This window comes from Trachurus trachurus (assembly GCF_905171665.1).
Source record: "Trachurus trachurus genome assembly, chromosome: 1".
NCBI lineage: Eukaryota > Metazoa > Chordata > Actinopteri > Carangiformes > Carangidae > Trachurus > Trachurus trachurus.
This window is the reverse complement of record NC_139891.1, coordinates 13,945,125-13,961,450: the sequence shown is the minus strand read 5'-3', so window position 1 is coordinate 13,961,450 and position 16,326 is coordinate 13,945,125. Positions and strand designations below refer to the sequence as shown.

At 39.8% G+C, this 16,326-nt stretch overlaps 2 protein-coding genes across 2 annotated transcripts; both read right to left on the bottom strand.

The window, feature by feature from the left end:
- Positions 1–485: 485 nt before the first annotated feature.
- sumo2a (small ubiquitin like modifier 2a) lies at positions 486–3,455 on the bottom strand. Its single transcript, XM_083976974.1, has 4 exons — positions 3,359–3,455; positions 2,254–2,385; positions 2,039–2,110; positions 486–810 (listed from the first exon to the last, which is right to left on the bottom strand). Exons 1-4 carry the CDS (start codon positions 3,377–3,379, stop codon positions 745–747), a joined length of 291 nt encoding a protein of 96 aa, XP_083833100.1. The 5' UTR covers positions 3,380–3,455; the 3' UTR covers positions 486–744.
- Positions 3,456–4,087: 632 nt separating this feature from the next.
- On the bottom strand, positions 4,088–15,498 carry gga3a (golgi associated, gamma adaptin ear containing, ARF binding protein 3a; the record flags this gene model as incomplete). The annotated part of the gene is made up of 17 exons (XM_083972362.1): positions 4,088–5,676; positions 5,899–6,009; positions 6,184–6,353; positions 7,222–7,481; positions 8,036–8,457; positions 8,603–8,625; positions 8,734–8,949; positions 9,836–9,961; positions 10,189–10,270; positions 11,394–11,531; positions 11,635–11,715; positions 13,561–13,664; positions 13,848–13,971; positions 14,069–14,167; positions 14,275–14,350; positions 14,528–14,612; positions 15,462–15,498. The coding sequence occupies 17 exons, from the start codon at positions 15,496–15,498 to the stop codon at positions 5,566–5,568; spliced, it is 2,265 nt and encodes a 754-aa protein (XP_083828488.1). The 3' UTR covers positions 4,088–5,565.
- Between the last annotated feature and the right edge of the window lie 828 nt (positions 15,499–16,326).

Sequence of the window (16,326 nt, the reverse complement as noted above, 5' to 3'; positions counted from 1 at the left end):
TTATCTTCTGCACTTAGAATTTTTCCAACACAACTATAGTTTGTTTTTCCATGTGCAATCTATAACTTTTGCAAACATTTCAAATAAAACTAAGGGGAAATCAACATTGATAAACAGACCTTTATCTTTTGTTTTCTGTAACAGGCCTGAAACAAAAAAAAACAAATGCACTATTTTAATACATTTTATATGCTACTTCCAATGATATCTGCTTGGACTTGGAATACCATACTTGAATATGCATAAAACAAATGACAAGAACTTGTGTTTAAAAAAAGGAAAAAAGAAAAAAATTCAATTTATTTCAATACTACATTTTCAGAACAACAGATGTCAGTGAATTTAAAATGCAGGCGAACTTGACAACAACAACAAAATTCCATCTGAATCAAAACGTCAATGACATGAGTATAAAAACAAAAACAAGGACCAATGATCTTTCCCCCCAAAACTTTCTAAAAGAAAGAAAGAAAAGAAAAGAAAAATCATGACAAGCTTTTAATTTCTTCGGCACATTAGACTCACTGCAGGTTACAAGTCGTCTACACTGCGCAGTTCAGAAATGTTAACACATGAATGACAGTGTGATAAAATCTATCTACACCAACTGTGCTGCTGTCTCCCAGCATTTTGAAAAAGTATTCCACTGGATGGTATCAACACTGGTCATGAACATTTGACTGGGCATAACAAACATAATCAGGGATGAAAAGGGGAGGTAGGGATGTTTGTAGGAAACAGTCTTTAAAGAGAAGAGCCTCCGGTTTGCTGTTGGAACACATCAATCGTGTCTTCATCCTCCATTTCTAGCTGTAAGGAAAAATTCAAATGTCAGTTGGAAATGTGCTTGTCCATGAAGTACTTGAAAACGTGAAAAACAAAAAGACACCAGCCCTATTCGAACCAACGCTTTTGCTGAACTTATCTGTTGGGAGGAACTTATTTATTGACTTTTCACCTCCTTAGCAGACCTTATTCACAGACAAATAACTACTTCAGATGTGCCCTTGTCTTGTCAGAAAACTGCTGTAATGCAGCACTTCCTGCCCATGTGTCGTGATAAATGCATTTTCCTGTGAGGACATAAGTCTTCACATTGAAGCCAATAAGGAAATGTTGACAATAAGAATGACGTCACCTATTGTAACCGAAAGTTTGCCTAACAGTTAAGAAAGAGTGGATCTGCACATTTTCACTATCTTTTAATAAGAAAGTTAGGTAGGACGGGGGAAAAAAGGATAAAATGTATTCAATTATCAGAGACACAATTAAGGGGGTTAGGAAATGGAGACATATCATGGCTCAATGTTTCAGATATGCTGAAAGCAAGTAGACAGACAAGCTCATGAAGTGGTAGGAGAGGTGCAGACGTCTGGTGGGGTCTACCTTAAAAACAAGTAAACAAGTACTTTCCCTTTCTGTTTCTGTTGGACTAGAAAGGCAGTGCAGCTGCAGCATTGACTGATGTGTTGACAGCTGCTCTATGCTGCTTGTAAAGCACTTTATTTGTTTACAGCGTTTGTATTATAACAGTGTATATTCTGGACAAAGGAGACATGAGAGCGTCAAGTAGGCTACAATCAACTCAATCTCATATTTGAAGTGAAAGCATATTCGCAGCACGTGTTTAGACTTGCTGTCCATGTGCAGCAAATGTTCACGTTCAGCAACTCAAAAGCTTAACTCAATATTTTTTTCCGTGACATTGAATGGCTAACTATTTAATTGTGATGATGCAGACATTAATTCAAACAATAATGTATCAATCCAGTCACATTAACAACACTTCTACTGTAAAATCAAGGCAGGAACATAGTTTGTTATAATTAAATATGCTGAGTCAGGTAACTTTAAGTAGCATCCGTTAATGTCAGTAATATTTCTGTAAAACAATTTGTGACACCATATAATTGCACCATTATAATATACAAAGCAGCAATATTCTGAATTTAGAATGCATTCCCTCATTCAACAGTAGTTTGTGATTAAAAACACTGGATTCTGCAGGTGATGAGCTGAGGGGTATAATAAGACTTACCTGCGAGGGTGTGTCTGTTTCATTGATGGGCTGACCATCAAATCGAAACCGTATTTGCCTCATTGACAGCCCCTGAGTGGACAGAGAGAAATAATGTTTAAAACATTAAAAAGCAACACTATGAATCATTTTCATTCTTGTAACCATCATCGACTTTCTGTGGCAGATTTTCAAACTTCTTCAGTAAACCAATGAAGACTTTTGAGAAGTCTCACCTGTCGTTCACAATAAGCTTTCATCAGTTTGCTGAGTGGAGTGTGCCTTTTGATCTTGAACTGCACCACTGAGCCATCCTGCCCTGCCACCTTTAGGTTGATGTGCTCATTGTTCTCAGTCTTCACTCCCTCCTGAGGGACAGAAAACACAAGTATACAAAGTCTGGTTAATGTCAAGATTGTTACATAATGATTAATATAAGTAGCTTGTTGAAATGCAACCTCCATCATTAGAAATGCATCTGCCCCCTACCACAAAACCTTATCAGCCAGGGTCAACCACAGTGGAAGATACATGCACAGTTATGTACCTCCATCGCTCCTGACTAAAGTATCATTGAACTCGCACGTTTATGACAAGTCAAACTGGTGGAAAACTAAGTAAAATGGTTTATGTAATTTCCGTTACATCTGCCTAAACTGTACCTGGTGGGCACAGACCTGAGGATCCGTGTGTAGTTACCGAGCGCTGAAAGAGGGGCATCATTACAACTTCAACGTTAGCATCTAGCATTAGCATTAGGCAAATCAATTGACAATGGCCTACAACTTAGGATAATGCCACACGGCCTAACCAGGATGGAAACAGCATCTTACACGTTTCACCAATCCCCTTTATTCCACCACAGTGGAAGGTGAGCTGGTAACGGGCATAACTTCAACATTTCATTTGAGTAAACGGGTTTTTATTCAATGCAATTTGTCCCGTGGATGTTCGCTTCAGTCTCAAATGCTACTGCTCACCTTTCTCTGCCTCTTCTTACCGCTACCTGGACATGCAACTACTATCTGGCCTCATGGCACGTGTGCATCATTAATATCGGTAACAACGTCACAGGGATATTGACTAGGGTGATTTTTAAAAGTCAAAACATTAGTATTTATTTCATTCGGTCCGGGTCCCTGGGACATTAGCCGCGTTAGCTTATTATGCTAACTACACTCGCTAGCTTGCTAGCGCGGTAGCTCTGGTTTGTGCGGGCAGCGTTCACTGTAATTATGTGACCGTTGGTGAAGCGGCTTTTCATACCATCATCTTTATAATAACCGCACATGGACTGGATGCACACTGTAAATAAATACCCGAACAAAAACCGTCCCTTACCTTCGGCTTTTCGTCGGCCATGTCTGCTGCTGTGTCTGTTTGCGCCTGTTCTGCTGCGGCTGCGCTGTCTGGCGCGCCACTCGGTGTCTCGGCTGCAGTGCTGCTCACAGCTGCGCCAGATAAGCGGAGCGGGGCGCTCTAAAAACTACCTGTGCCAGAGCCATAGGCCTGGCCAACTACAGGTAGGCTATCCTTCCTCTGTCCACTTTTCTGTGATACTACTAAAATATTAAATAGTGAGAAGTAACTAAGTACATTTACTCAAGTTATTTTCTATTCCACTGTTTTGTTTTTGTTTAAATATATATAATGTTAAAGATTACCACTGCTTCCCATGTTTTTCCAATCAAGTTAGATGTCTAAGGTATAATCTCAGTAGATAGTGATTTCTTCTGTCAGCTCCACCTCCAACCAATAGTATGTCTCTTAGCATGCTGCTGACACACAGATGCTTCAGTATTATTAATATGAAATATTATAACATATTTGCCAAAGTGACCAAGCAAGAATTTTTCTGACCCCAACCCCCTAACCCTAAGTGCTGGTTAATGATATTGGTACCTTTTCCACCATTGAGATACTTCGAGGTATCTTTGAACGATTTGTACTCCACATCAGTATTTCAGCAGACCAAAATAGTTATGTTAATCTGCTAGTGAATTGTTACTAGTTTTTAGAAACTGAAAAATGAAGCAAAATATGGAAATTGTAATATAAATAGACCCATCTCATTCTTTATTTTTACATGCACAGAAATAGCTTTTCAAAAATATGCAATGACAAGTTCCTTTAACAATCTATGACAAATAAATAGTTTTTTTCTTTAAAGAAATATGTAGAGAATCAACATATAGCCCCATAGAAACAAAAATAACCAAAAATCAGTTTTGGATCAACACACCCTAAGCCTAATGCTTTGAATTAACCACCACCAAGTTTCATATACAGTATGTCGCTTTGACCTGGGAAAAATAACCCACGCCTTTAGTTTGATTCACATAACATGTTTTAACAGCAGAAACAAGGGCAAAGCTATACATGGCATTTAGTTAACTGCACTCCTGTCTGTGTCCAGGGCTTAATTATCAGCTAGCCAGTCCTTCCTTCAGCACATCTACTTAATGCATAGAGTTCATCCTTGACCCAACTAGCGCATGCTGTATCTGCCAAGAAAAGGGGGCTGGGATTTCTGGTTCAAAGCTGCTGTTGTGTCTAGCAGATATTACAGTTTTATAAATAAAACACTATCCAGAGTTCACTCCATTTTTACATAATGTAACATATAAAATATCCGTGTGGATATTCGAAAACATTTGTGCCTTTTTAAACTGAATTACTCAAAATCTCCATCGTAAGAAGAGTATGCAGAAGGAATACAGTTATCAATTGCATGGCAAGGTTAACAGATATAATACCTTCCTCTCCAGACCAAAATAAATAATACATTTGAAACAATAAATACTGAAAGACTAAAAACCATAATAAAAGTCTGAGCTGTGAAAACTCAGAGGACAAGTCAAGGTAATCAGTAGTAACCATGGGCCACATTGGAAGCAGAAACTTGAGAGTAACTGATTTGTAATGAGCCCATCTCTGAGTGACTTTTAAATAAGCCAAAGAGGGGCTATTGTCTGCTCTACTCCAATGTCTATGACATAAACCATTGTTATCCCACACTGTCAGCAGTAAAACATGTGAATTGCAGGTTGTGATCACGTGACACTGGCTTCAAAATCTCCTTTAGGATTTTTGCTTCACCTTAAGACTGTCTGGTATTTCAAAGTGCAAGTATTCTCCAATCAGTTCTGATATAACTGTGGGACAGGAGTAAACATTGATATTAAAATGAGAGCAACAGCTTATAGTAACAGTAACAATGTAATATTAACTTAGCAATACTTGCCCACATAGTCATCATCCACATTCAGCCAGTTCACACCGCTTGTTATTGCGTCACACTGATTTCCTCTGGCATTATAGTACAGTTTCAGTTGGGTGTACGCTACAGAACTTTGGCTACTTCAGTGGGAAACTCTTGAGCAGAAAAACTCCAACTTCAAACTCAATTAAAGTTTATTTCATATTCTTCAAATTTCCCCGGAAAACCTTTGAATACTGCCCTTTCCTGTGACTTCTGAGCTGCACTCACAAACTAAATTATGAAGGAAGTCTTGTAGTGTCTGGCCATCCCAAATAAGTAGGCAGGGCTATAGAGCACCCCATCTGTCAGCAGGCGGGAACTCATTCACTTCCCCGACCTCTGTGAGGGGCTGCTCTCCCAGTGTGAATGTCAGTTTATATCTCATCCGTACCTTCTCCTGCAAAGCACACACATGCACACATCTTAGCTTGAGGCAATACACCACAACTCAATCATTAACAAGGTTATTGGTCATTATATCCTCAAAGTAAACCAATTGAAATGCTGTACTGTATGATATGCAACATGGATAAAAACACTAATGTTCTTTCGATGAATACATTACTTTATGGTTAAATAGATATATGAAGATCAAAAAAAGCTCCAGGCTGAGATCTACCTTATGAGGATTGGCAAGCAACATGACCTGAGTGATGGCAGCAGGGGGAAGGATTGGATTAAAAGGAGCCAGCTCTGTCCCTGAGGGCGGCTGCAGTCTCACTTTCATCGTCTGGAAAATGAGCAGAGCAGACATCTGTATACATCACACAGAGAACGCTAGTCACGTGAATTTTATTTTCAAGTAACTATTTAAACTCACAAGTTCAACTTCATAATTAGAGAATAATTTACTAAATACACATGGTGCAGTAACAGTGATAATTGCATGCATAGTGAGTTTAACCTTGGGTACGGCCGCTTGCAGAACAAAGCTTCTGACAGGTTGCGGGGCTGTGTTGAGCATGGACGCCACTATCACCAGTACATCAGGCCGGTCTGGTGGACACTCAGTGGCAAAATGCAGCAGGACACGGACACCGTTTTTGTCATATGCTGTAACAGGACACACTTTGCCTAAAATACAGGACACAAAAAAAAATTATCGGACACTGATCACATCAGAGAATTGAGTCAGCTTCTTTTACAATTCTTTTTTTTTTTTTTAACAAATGTAGAACCCTAAAGTGCCCATGATGAAATCTGTAATATGGCATGTTTTGATGAAAGTTTTTTCTCTGGCGCATGCTGTGATAATTAATTTCAGATTACTCCGATTGGCATAACTGGGAAAATAACAAAATATCACCCTTTCTCCAGTTTAATTAAATCACTATAGCCTGCCACCAAGTGGCAGTAATGTCTCTCATTTTGATTTTCAACCACGGATCAGTCTAAGAAAAAAAGAGTCCCCTCCAGTCTGCGGCCAATTCTCAGAATTATCAGAGTAATTTGTACTGTGTCCAGCTATTGAGGATAAAAAGCCCAGCTATCATATAAAATTGAACTGAACTACTGGGCTGTTCACCTGCACTACTACACACTACTGCAACTGCAGCAGCAACAATTGTTCAGTATCAACAGAAAACTCATTAGCAACAACTTTGATGATCAAATAATTTTTCAAACAAAAAAAGCCCAATATTTGCAGCTTTCAACTTCTCAAATGTGAAGATTTGGTGCATTTTTTGTACACAACATTACAATGATTATCTTTGGATTGTGGACTGTTGGTCAGACAGAAATGTTAAGACATGGTGCAAGCTTTGCAATTAATTGAGAAGCTTGAGACTATTTTTGCATTTATTTTATTTTTTGAATAAAATATTTTTTATATAAAATGTTATTCTATATCAAAAATTTAAGTTGTGCATAAATGAATGAAATCTGGCTCAATGTGACACACACAGACACACAAGCATAAAGCCTATTTCCTGGGACTTACTTGGCTTGATCGCATCCAGCGGGACAAAGACATTGGCCAGGGACACTTCCTGCCCGATGCCTGCACTGGTCTGGCTCAGAGGTAGGATGGGGGACAGAGAGCGTAACAAAGGGCTGTCATCTGCCTGCCTCTGGGCTGGTGAGCCAGTGGAACCACCTTGCATCCCTCCGACAAGCAGTGAGGTGGACGAGGTGGAGGAGACACCAAGAATGGAAGAGAGTGTAGCAGGAGGGCATAGATCCTCACTCTTGACCAGCAAGCTGCCAAATTCCATCAGATCAGATGTTTTGTGTGAATAAATACATTTTATTTAGACATTATAGATTCCTCAATGTTAACATGTTGAATGACAGAAATGAATACAGACTGGCTCAGATTAGAGAAGGGGGCAGAAATGAAATGCACAGTCACTTGATGTACTAAAACAAAACAAATTCTAAGCCACACGCTGTGGCAAAAAGTGGCAGCAATTCTCTCAGCACATGTCTGGTTACTGGACACAGTCTTGGTTACTGGAAGCTCTGAAGATCGATCTGACATCTGCAAGCTAGCGGCTGATAACTTGAAATTTGAAATGGCAGAATAGTGAAAGCACTGATCAGCATGTCCATGGGGTATGGTGCCTTTAAACTACAGACTTTATACACACCCACTCACATCAATCTGTGCACAGTGTAAAATACTGAACGGAGGGTGTACAGTACATCATCTACCAAGATTTAAAAAATATAAAAAAGATTCATACAAGATATTATATGTGACACATGGACAGACTGATGCTCATCTACATTCCCTCTGCAGTTGTACTACTTACTTTTTAGGACTGTCCAGATCCAGCAAGGCAAGGTCTTGCAGATTGCAGAGGTCATTCAGAGATGTTGAAGGAAAGTGGGAAGCTTCAGCTGAAGTAAAGACTCGTTGTGGAGCGACATGGGCAGCTGAGGGAGGAGGCAAGGCCATGCTGAATGACTGAGGAAGAGTCGGGGCCACCGTGGTTAATACTGAGCTGAGGGACTGTGGGAAAGTGACTGAGGTGGTGGGGACAGATTGTGTAAAAACAGGAGTTGTGAACAAGACAGGGTCAGTGAAACCTAAGGCAGAGGCAGTTGTAGGAGGTTTGGTAGTGCTAACTGGGGCAACTGTTGCAGACAGGGCATCTTGAAAAAGTGAAGGAGTAGAAAACATAGAACCCGAGGGTGAAGTGGCGCCAAAAAGTTGCAAACCCTGACTGGAGTCCTGAGAAAACACGGGAAATGAAAAAATAAGTTAATACTTGACTTAAATATAAGTAAATGAAATGTATTATATCTGTATGTAGTATGATGTGTAATCTGTAATGTCAAAGGACTGCTCCAGTCTGTGGGTGTTGATGCATACTTACAGCAGGAACAGGTTCACTGAGGCCTGTGAATGAACACAAATACATTAAAGCATGCCATGTCTAGACCTAAACAAGATGTTCACAAACATCAATGGCTTCATCAGAAAAGTGTGATTCATCCTGCATGTTACCTAAGGACAGCAGCTCTTCATCTAGCAGAGAGAGAGCTGCAGATGGAGCACTGATGCTTGAGAGTTGAGGATCGGAGGCTGCAGACCCACACAGGAGATCAACAGGAAAAGACAGAGACGATGTCGGGGGCTGCTGCTGCTCCGGGGGTGACGGGGTCTGGACGTTCAGACCAACCAGGTCTATCAAAATCTCTGACTGATTTGTGCGGCCGGTACCTGTGAGATGGAGAGAAAAAAACAACTTTAAATGTATTCATTTTCAACATACTACATTGAAGTTTTAAAAGGTCAGATCACCCAAACAATTCCCAAATATTAATGTAAATGCTATCCATCTGGAAAGGCTTAATCACAAGGATTTATTTGTGGGAAAAATGTCTGCTGTCATTGAGAATTATGGCAGTTTCTTGCAGGGAACTTTCCTATGAGACCTTGTTAGTGCAATTTTCCTGTTGTCTTCCAACAAATCTAATTCAATCAAATCGAAAACATCACAGTCAGAGCTGCAATGAAACTGGTTATTATGACAAACACACAAAGATACAGGGAAGAACTTATTGTTGTATTGCATTTTAACTTTAATTTTGCACTGTGATGCCCCACTATGAGAGCAATATCTCACAGCAGTTAAAGCAAATGCTTGTTTTGGCATGTGATATCTTACAATGGTGAGTAACTATAGTAATAGTAAGTTTACTTTATTAGTTGATTTAGTGCTTTGGGGAAGAGAAACTTCCCTGACCTCTTTTTGCCCACGGACTTCAAAGACACTCTGTTTCTGTCCCATTTATATTTTCTTTTATTGTTATTATCTTACTCTATTTTACTGTTCAATTGTATTTTTTGTTCTTTTTAAGTGTTTGCAGTACCTCCTTCTTCTACCTTCATATTTTCCATTTCAGTATGTTGACTGTTCTTGCATCAGACATCACAGCAAATTCCCTGTATGTTGAAAAACTTGCACGGCAATAAAACTGTGTTCTGATTATAGTGCTCTTTGTATACTCCTTGTTTGTGATGCATTTAAAATGTGAGCGCAAATAAACCATGACTTTGAGGGGAATTGCAGATGTCACGTTTCGCTTTAACAGTTCAAATTTACCTTGTTTGACCAATGTGTGAGTTTGTTGTGCTTCTTCAGTCTCTCCATTGATGGTCTGTCCTTCCACAATCTTCTTATAGGAATTAATAACTTGGGAAAGGTCATCACTGGCCTGCAGGATGTCTCCTGGAAAATACATTTTAAAAGGTTAGCTCAGAGTGAAAAAGAAATTCTGAAACAACAAGAAGATGAACAAAAATGTTTTCTAAATTTAGGAGGTCTGAGAGCTGGATGCTTTCCAAGTCCATTACGTCAGCACAAGGCCTCTGTGAATCACAACTCAACCTTTTTATATTTAGGCTAAAAAGAGCATGTCATCACAGTCAATAGCATCAAATTAGAGGATTTCTCACCCAAGCTGCTGTCATTGTCCTCAGTCTCGGTAGCAAGCTGAAACACTTTTTGTCTAAGCTTGTCACAATCATCGTACAACTCCTGGAGAGAAAATGCAAAACAAAACAAAAAACAGCACACACACATTTTGAATGACATCCTGTATAACCACATATTGAACATCAGACATGGCACATGGAAAGCAAAGTGTCTCTCATACTTAAAGTGGCAATTAACAAGTTTTTCTTTTTTTGCTTTAACTCAAAAATTAAATGTTGATTGCACACAGTAATGGCTATAGTGACACAATCTGCATTCAGATTGGTTCTCCACAAGCCTCACTGTCACTGTGCAATTATGTCTGTCTCTGAGCATGAAGTTTTGCAGGGAAATGAAGGGAAAATAATTACACAAACAAAACAGAAAGAGCAATTTTCCACTTTTGAAAGAGTACTTTTGTTTATCCCTGTTGCTATCAGCAGCTTTCCTTAGATTACATAAACGGTGGACAGCAGGACAACCAGGGCAACTATGAAAACTCTTTCCTGCAACAGTGACAGAAGAGGCAAAGAAAGCAATAGGGAGAGTGTCAGAAACAGGTTTGGTTCTTGTTTTACACCAAAGATGAAAGGATCGGTCAGAAAGGAACAGAAATTCAGCCCTGGACACGGATATGCTCTTGTATGAGAGAGAAAGGAGACCGCCAGGGCAGGTAAACACTTAATGAATGGTCTACCAGCTTTTTTCCCCCCAGTGTCCCTTTGGTCCGTTCAACCACATTAACTCACAAAACCTGCCCGGTGCAAAACAACCAGGTGTTTTATCAGTTGCCAGGCTGATAGGGGTGGTCATGCTGCCAATGCTGCTGTTACCAGCCAGAAACAAACATCTCTGTCATTTGTTAAAACATACTATTTTCCTCTATGACAGTGCTGCCAGCATTAATACCAGGAAAAGGTGTCTTTTGCAACTCTAGTAAATGTCACTTAATACTAGAATATGAAGTATGCTTTTGGAGGATTAAACCTATGTTATTTTCTAAATAAATTACATGAGTGGGTATGTGAGTACGTTACTCCACACATGGTTAAACGACACAGCAGTATGAACAGCCAGGAGGCTGTTTGAGCAAGGCTTTGAAATAGTAATTAAGAAGAGTTTTAACAAATACTCTAGGATTTGAGTAAATTTTGTTCAAAATGTGATTTGAGGCTGATGAACAAACCCTAATGAGCTCCTTGTCTCCGTCAGTAGATTCTTCTGGGATGAAGTGAGCCAGCATCTCATTAAGGAGTTTGACACTGTTGTTCACTGCCTCCAACGTGTTTTTTTGCTTTATCACTTTCTGTGTTCTCACTTCATCCTGAGGAAAGAAAATAAAGTTGAGTCACATTTGTCGATTGAACTTATTTGACTCAGCAGAAACAGTGTAAAAACAGTAAAAGTTCATTTTGACACCAACACACCTCTTTGACCATGTTCTTGATGAGTTGATTTGCCTCTTGTAGATCTTCAGGCTTTTTGCTCTTCAGCAGCTCGGATAATCTCTGCAGGGACGAGAGAACGAGAGCGAGTAAATAATCAAGCCCATTTCCCACAGATCACGCAGACATAAGCAGCAAAGCCATGCCAGGTCCCAGACTCTGAAAAAACAAGCTCCAGCCATAGATCAACCGCAGTCAACACAAAGTAAACATGCAGTCATGACCTGTTTTCGTGTGCTGTAACCATTGAGGCAATGGAGTGAAAAAAGAAACAAGACCAGTTTCAGTGTTGTAAACACACATTAAGGGACCCTTTTCTGTGGGATGACATCAAACAAAGTCTTTAGACAGTGATGCAAGAGTGATAAAGGGAAAAGAGGGAAAGAAAAACAATTTAACTCTTCAACAGTTTAAAACCAAAATTCCCATTAAATTCTGAAAAAACCTCAAACCATTTTTATGAGAGACAGTATCTTAGCTTGTGCTGTTTCTTTTCAGGAATTTATTTTACAGATAAAATGCATCCATTAAAACAGTCAGTGCCGTTCTAACCAGCTCTGCAGAGAATACAAATTCAGTTGTTACAAGTTGTAATTGACAAATCTACATAGCGCTGGGTGGAGTGCTGAATCTGAGCGTTTCAGAGCAAAGCAGGAAAGAGCCAGAAAGGAGTACACAGTACACAGTACAGCTTGTATGCAGCTTGTATTGGTGGAAACTTCCAATAGTGCCCCACTGGGGTCCAATATCTAAAAGCCTCTGAAATTAGCATAATAGGTCCCCTTTAAGAAAATCATGCCTAATGTCTCTATTCTAATCTAATCTAATGTTTCATGTTGTCTTATTTTGTCTTTCAAGTGTTGTCTGCAGGCCTGAGGAGGGGGGGGTGTAGTATCCTGACAATTGGATCTGATCACTTGCAATGTGTGTGTATATACAGTACTGTATGTAATATGGACTTTCAGCCAGTAAGATCAGATTCTGATCAGATTTGCAAAAAAAAAAAATCTGATTTGTCTGCCCCAATTTGAACCTGGAAGCTCCAGGTGAGGGTTACCTTGCAGGAAGTCTATATGAAGAAGATCAACTGTCCTGAGATCTCTCTCTGTCTGTGCTGCCTGAGACCTAGTAAAAAGCCAAGAATCTACTTTTGGTGGTAGTCCTCCTTTAATATTTTTGGGGTCCACAATGTTATAATGGTTTAACATCTTGGGCCAAAAAAATATTTGCATTCTTTCAGAGTAAGAAAAGCAAAACTTAGCAATAAAAGTGGGCACAGGCGGACGCATTTATCCTGATTCTGCCCAAAGTACTAAGATATTATTATTTTGTTTGTTTAATCCATACAAAACTTGAACCTTAGAAACAACAAGTTTGGTTCTTAATGTGCTGTTATATCCAGTCTGCAGCTTCTTATTTCAAGCACATATGAAAGTAGCATCAATTTACTCATTCAACTCTCTGCAAGAAACCAAAAATATTCCTTTAGTAGTCGGTCTGAATATGTTGGCTGAATGCTTTCACTCACATTTTAACCACAGTGAATGAAATGCTATTGTACAGAACACACACACACACACACACACACACACACACACACACACACACACACACACACACACACACACACACACACACACACACACACACACACACACACACACACACACACACACACACACACACACACACACACACACACACACACACACACACACACACACAGCGATGTAAAGTACTGTGTTATATTTGCAGTATACTATCTTTAATGTTGAGTATTATCTTTGCTGTTAATTGAAGATATGTATCTGCAAAGGTGATGAAACCAGAGAGGCTGGGAGGGACAGATGTCTGCAGTCAGTGAGTCGGAGTGCTTACACACTAAGCTCCCAAAATAATTATTCCTACCTTACTCTTCTTCTCATCATCAAACACGGGATTCTTGGCTCTTGGAGAGGGTGATGGTAATAATGTGGCATCAAGGGGGATTTCTGGGTCAACTGAAACAATACCTAAAATAAAAATGATAACAAGCAGCCGCTGTAGTCTGGAAATGACAGTTTCAGGACTTCAATATGACAAAATTATCTTTAAAGAGTCAACAACAGTTCTATTCACAGTCTTTCTTGGTGTAACTGTTATGCATTTATGTGCTATTAGATTTTATCAATAGTTTTAAGTGGCCAGTGTCTTACCCTGAGACTTCAGCATCTGATATGCTTCACAGATCTTTGCTTCATCTGGTAGAGACACAGTCCAACTGTACAGCATCTGAATCACTTTCGTCTTCACTTTCTCTGATACTTTGTCTCCTAGGTACTGAAAGATAAAAGGACGCATCCTTAATAATGACACCAACATCAATTCAAGTAAATGAATTTCCATCAGAAGGGGTTTGAAATTGTATCTTGCTTACCTTGGGTGAAACCACTTTAATTAATTCATTTAAAAACCTAAATTTCCCAACTTCATTGTGAAACCTTCTCCCACAGTTCTTCATACAAGCCTCAAGAACCTGAAAAAAGGGAAAACAAACGTATCTTAAAATAACTTTAAATGCTGTACGATATTCCTGAGGGAGACGAGAATGAAAAACACGGTAAAATGTATTATCCTACGTACCGTTAATGCTTGTATTGCCTCCCATTCCTGAGGGGACTGAATCTTGTGAGCCAAAAGTCTAACAGATATTTGAGGGCTGAAAAATATGACAAAGACAAACCATCCAACACTACGTAACTCAATAACAACAGCAATTCAAACTGTGCATTATAATGGGCTTTATAATAAGCTCCATTTGTTTTACACAGTGTGAGCACAGATGAGCAAGTGTGATTCAACGTTACGGAAGAGCAGGTTTATTGAATTAACATACCCTTCTAGCTCCTTATTGATTTGGTCACAGAATCCCATTATATACTCCCAGTCCTCCTGTCTGTTGGATGGGTTGGTGGCTTTGTCTGAAAAGGAAAAGGTCCAGATTCTCATGAACATGCAGCTCTGAAAGCACATATCCAATTTTGCCAACACACAGTAGCATGCAAAAGTTTGGGCACCCCTGGCCAAAGTGAAAGAATAAATAATCTCCAAAAGGCATAAAGTGTAACACTCTTTTGCAATATTTTAAGCAATATCAATGTATTATTTTTGGTATATTGTTCTACAATTTTAGAGACTTGAGCTCTCAGATAACTTTGACGTTTAACATGTTATCCATCTTTCTCAATGCAAGCTAGTGAGGGCTGCAGCTTTGTGATCCAAGAGTGACCAAGGTGTAACCCTCCAGTATCAAACTCAGTCCCTCCAGAGATCGACTGATAATAACAACAACATCATCCTCCTCCTCTGTAGATGTTAGCCAACGTCTCCAGCATATTTCACGGTCTCTCTCTCCTTTCTCGCCCCGCGGCGCTTCTCTGATCCAGTTTCTTGTTGCTGTCACACGTCCTGTTTGAAACTGGTTAAGTTAACGCCTCCAGGCAAAGTCCTGGGAGTAAATGCTCAAACGTATTACGACCCATCACAAATATCGTAACTACACGTTAAAAGAAAAACACTTCAATATACCTGGTGTAAGAACTAGCAACAAGTATGCAAAAATGTCAAAGTTTATTTTGGCTAGCGACATCCATCAATTCAGCTGTTAGCCGCTCTCTGACAACACAGACGAATTAGCGTGACTTCTTTCATTTACAGCAATGTCAAGTGAGTCCAACCGATGCTGTGGACACCTGTGGTCACCCTGCACATGACTGCGCACCCACAGACTAAATAAACGGCGTAAAAAGGGAGTTTCAGTTTGTACTTACTAAGCCAGGACTCCAGCGACTCTCCATCATCCGCCATATTTGCAGTGCGCTGTGAGGCAAACAACGCGTGATCTGGCTGCTGCTGCCTTCACGTGCTGTCGGACAACTGGCAATTATCGTTGTGTGGTTGAAGGTTATCTCTTTTTTTTCTTTTCTTTTTTCTTTTTTACAGTGCTACACAACCGTACCAATCACTGGATTTGCAGCCCCTCGGTATAGCGGGTCATCTTTGGGTCGTGATGGAAAAGCAGCTTTAGCGACGGCGTGAGAGACTATCGTCCGTTTATTCCTGAGGTCTGGAACAGAGTGGGATTGGAGGCGGTATGGTCAGTGAATGCAACTGGCGTGATAGGGCATCTATCATGGATGTAGATCTGCATGATTTGACAAATATGTGACCAACAGTATCGCTGTATCACAGAATTATACTTGAACAAACAAGAAACAAACAAACAACTTTAAGGAGTCAGTGGGAATGTTGATGCACTGGGGGCCTCATCCACTGAAGTTCCCAGACAAACATTTTGTCAATGACTGTGATGTTGTGGGAATTAGGCTACTGTAGCTGCAGCCTCTTAATGCTCGAAACAAGAGACACAAATAAATGACAACTGCGTGAATGTAGGCTACTTTCAGGGCAGTGCCAATTCTGTAAACACTGCAAACATTTACACTCCTTACACTGTGTAGCCTAATTATATCAAATCAGCTTCCTTTGAGGACACAAAACTTGATATTTGGATTAGGCTACTGGGACTGTCTTTGGAAGAATCACAACACAACACAAGGTCAGATCTCCATGTAATATCTTTGGATACACTTTTTTTCCACGACATCTTGAAAAAGAAGAACTTGATGAAGGTTC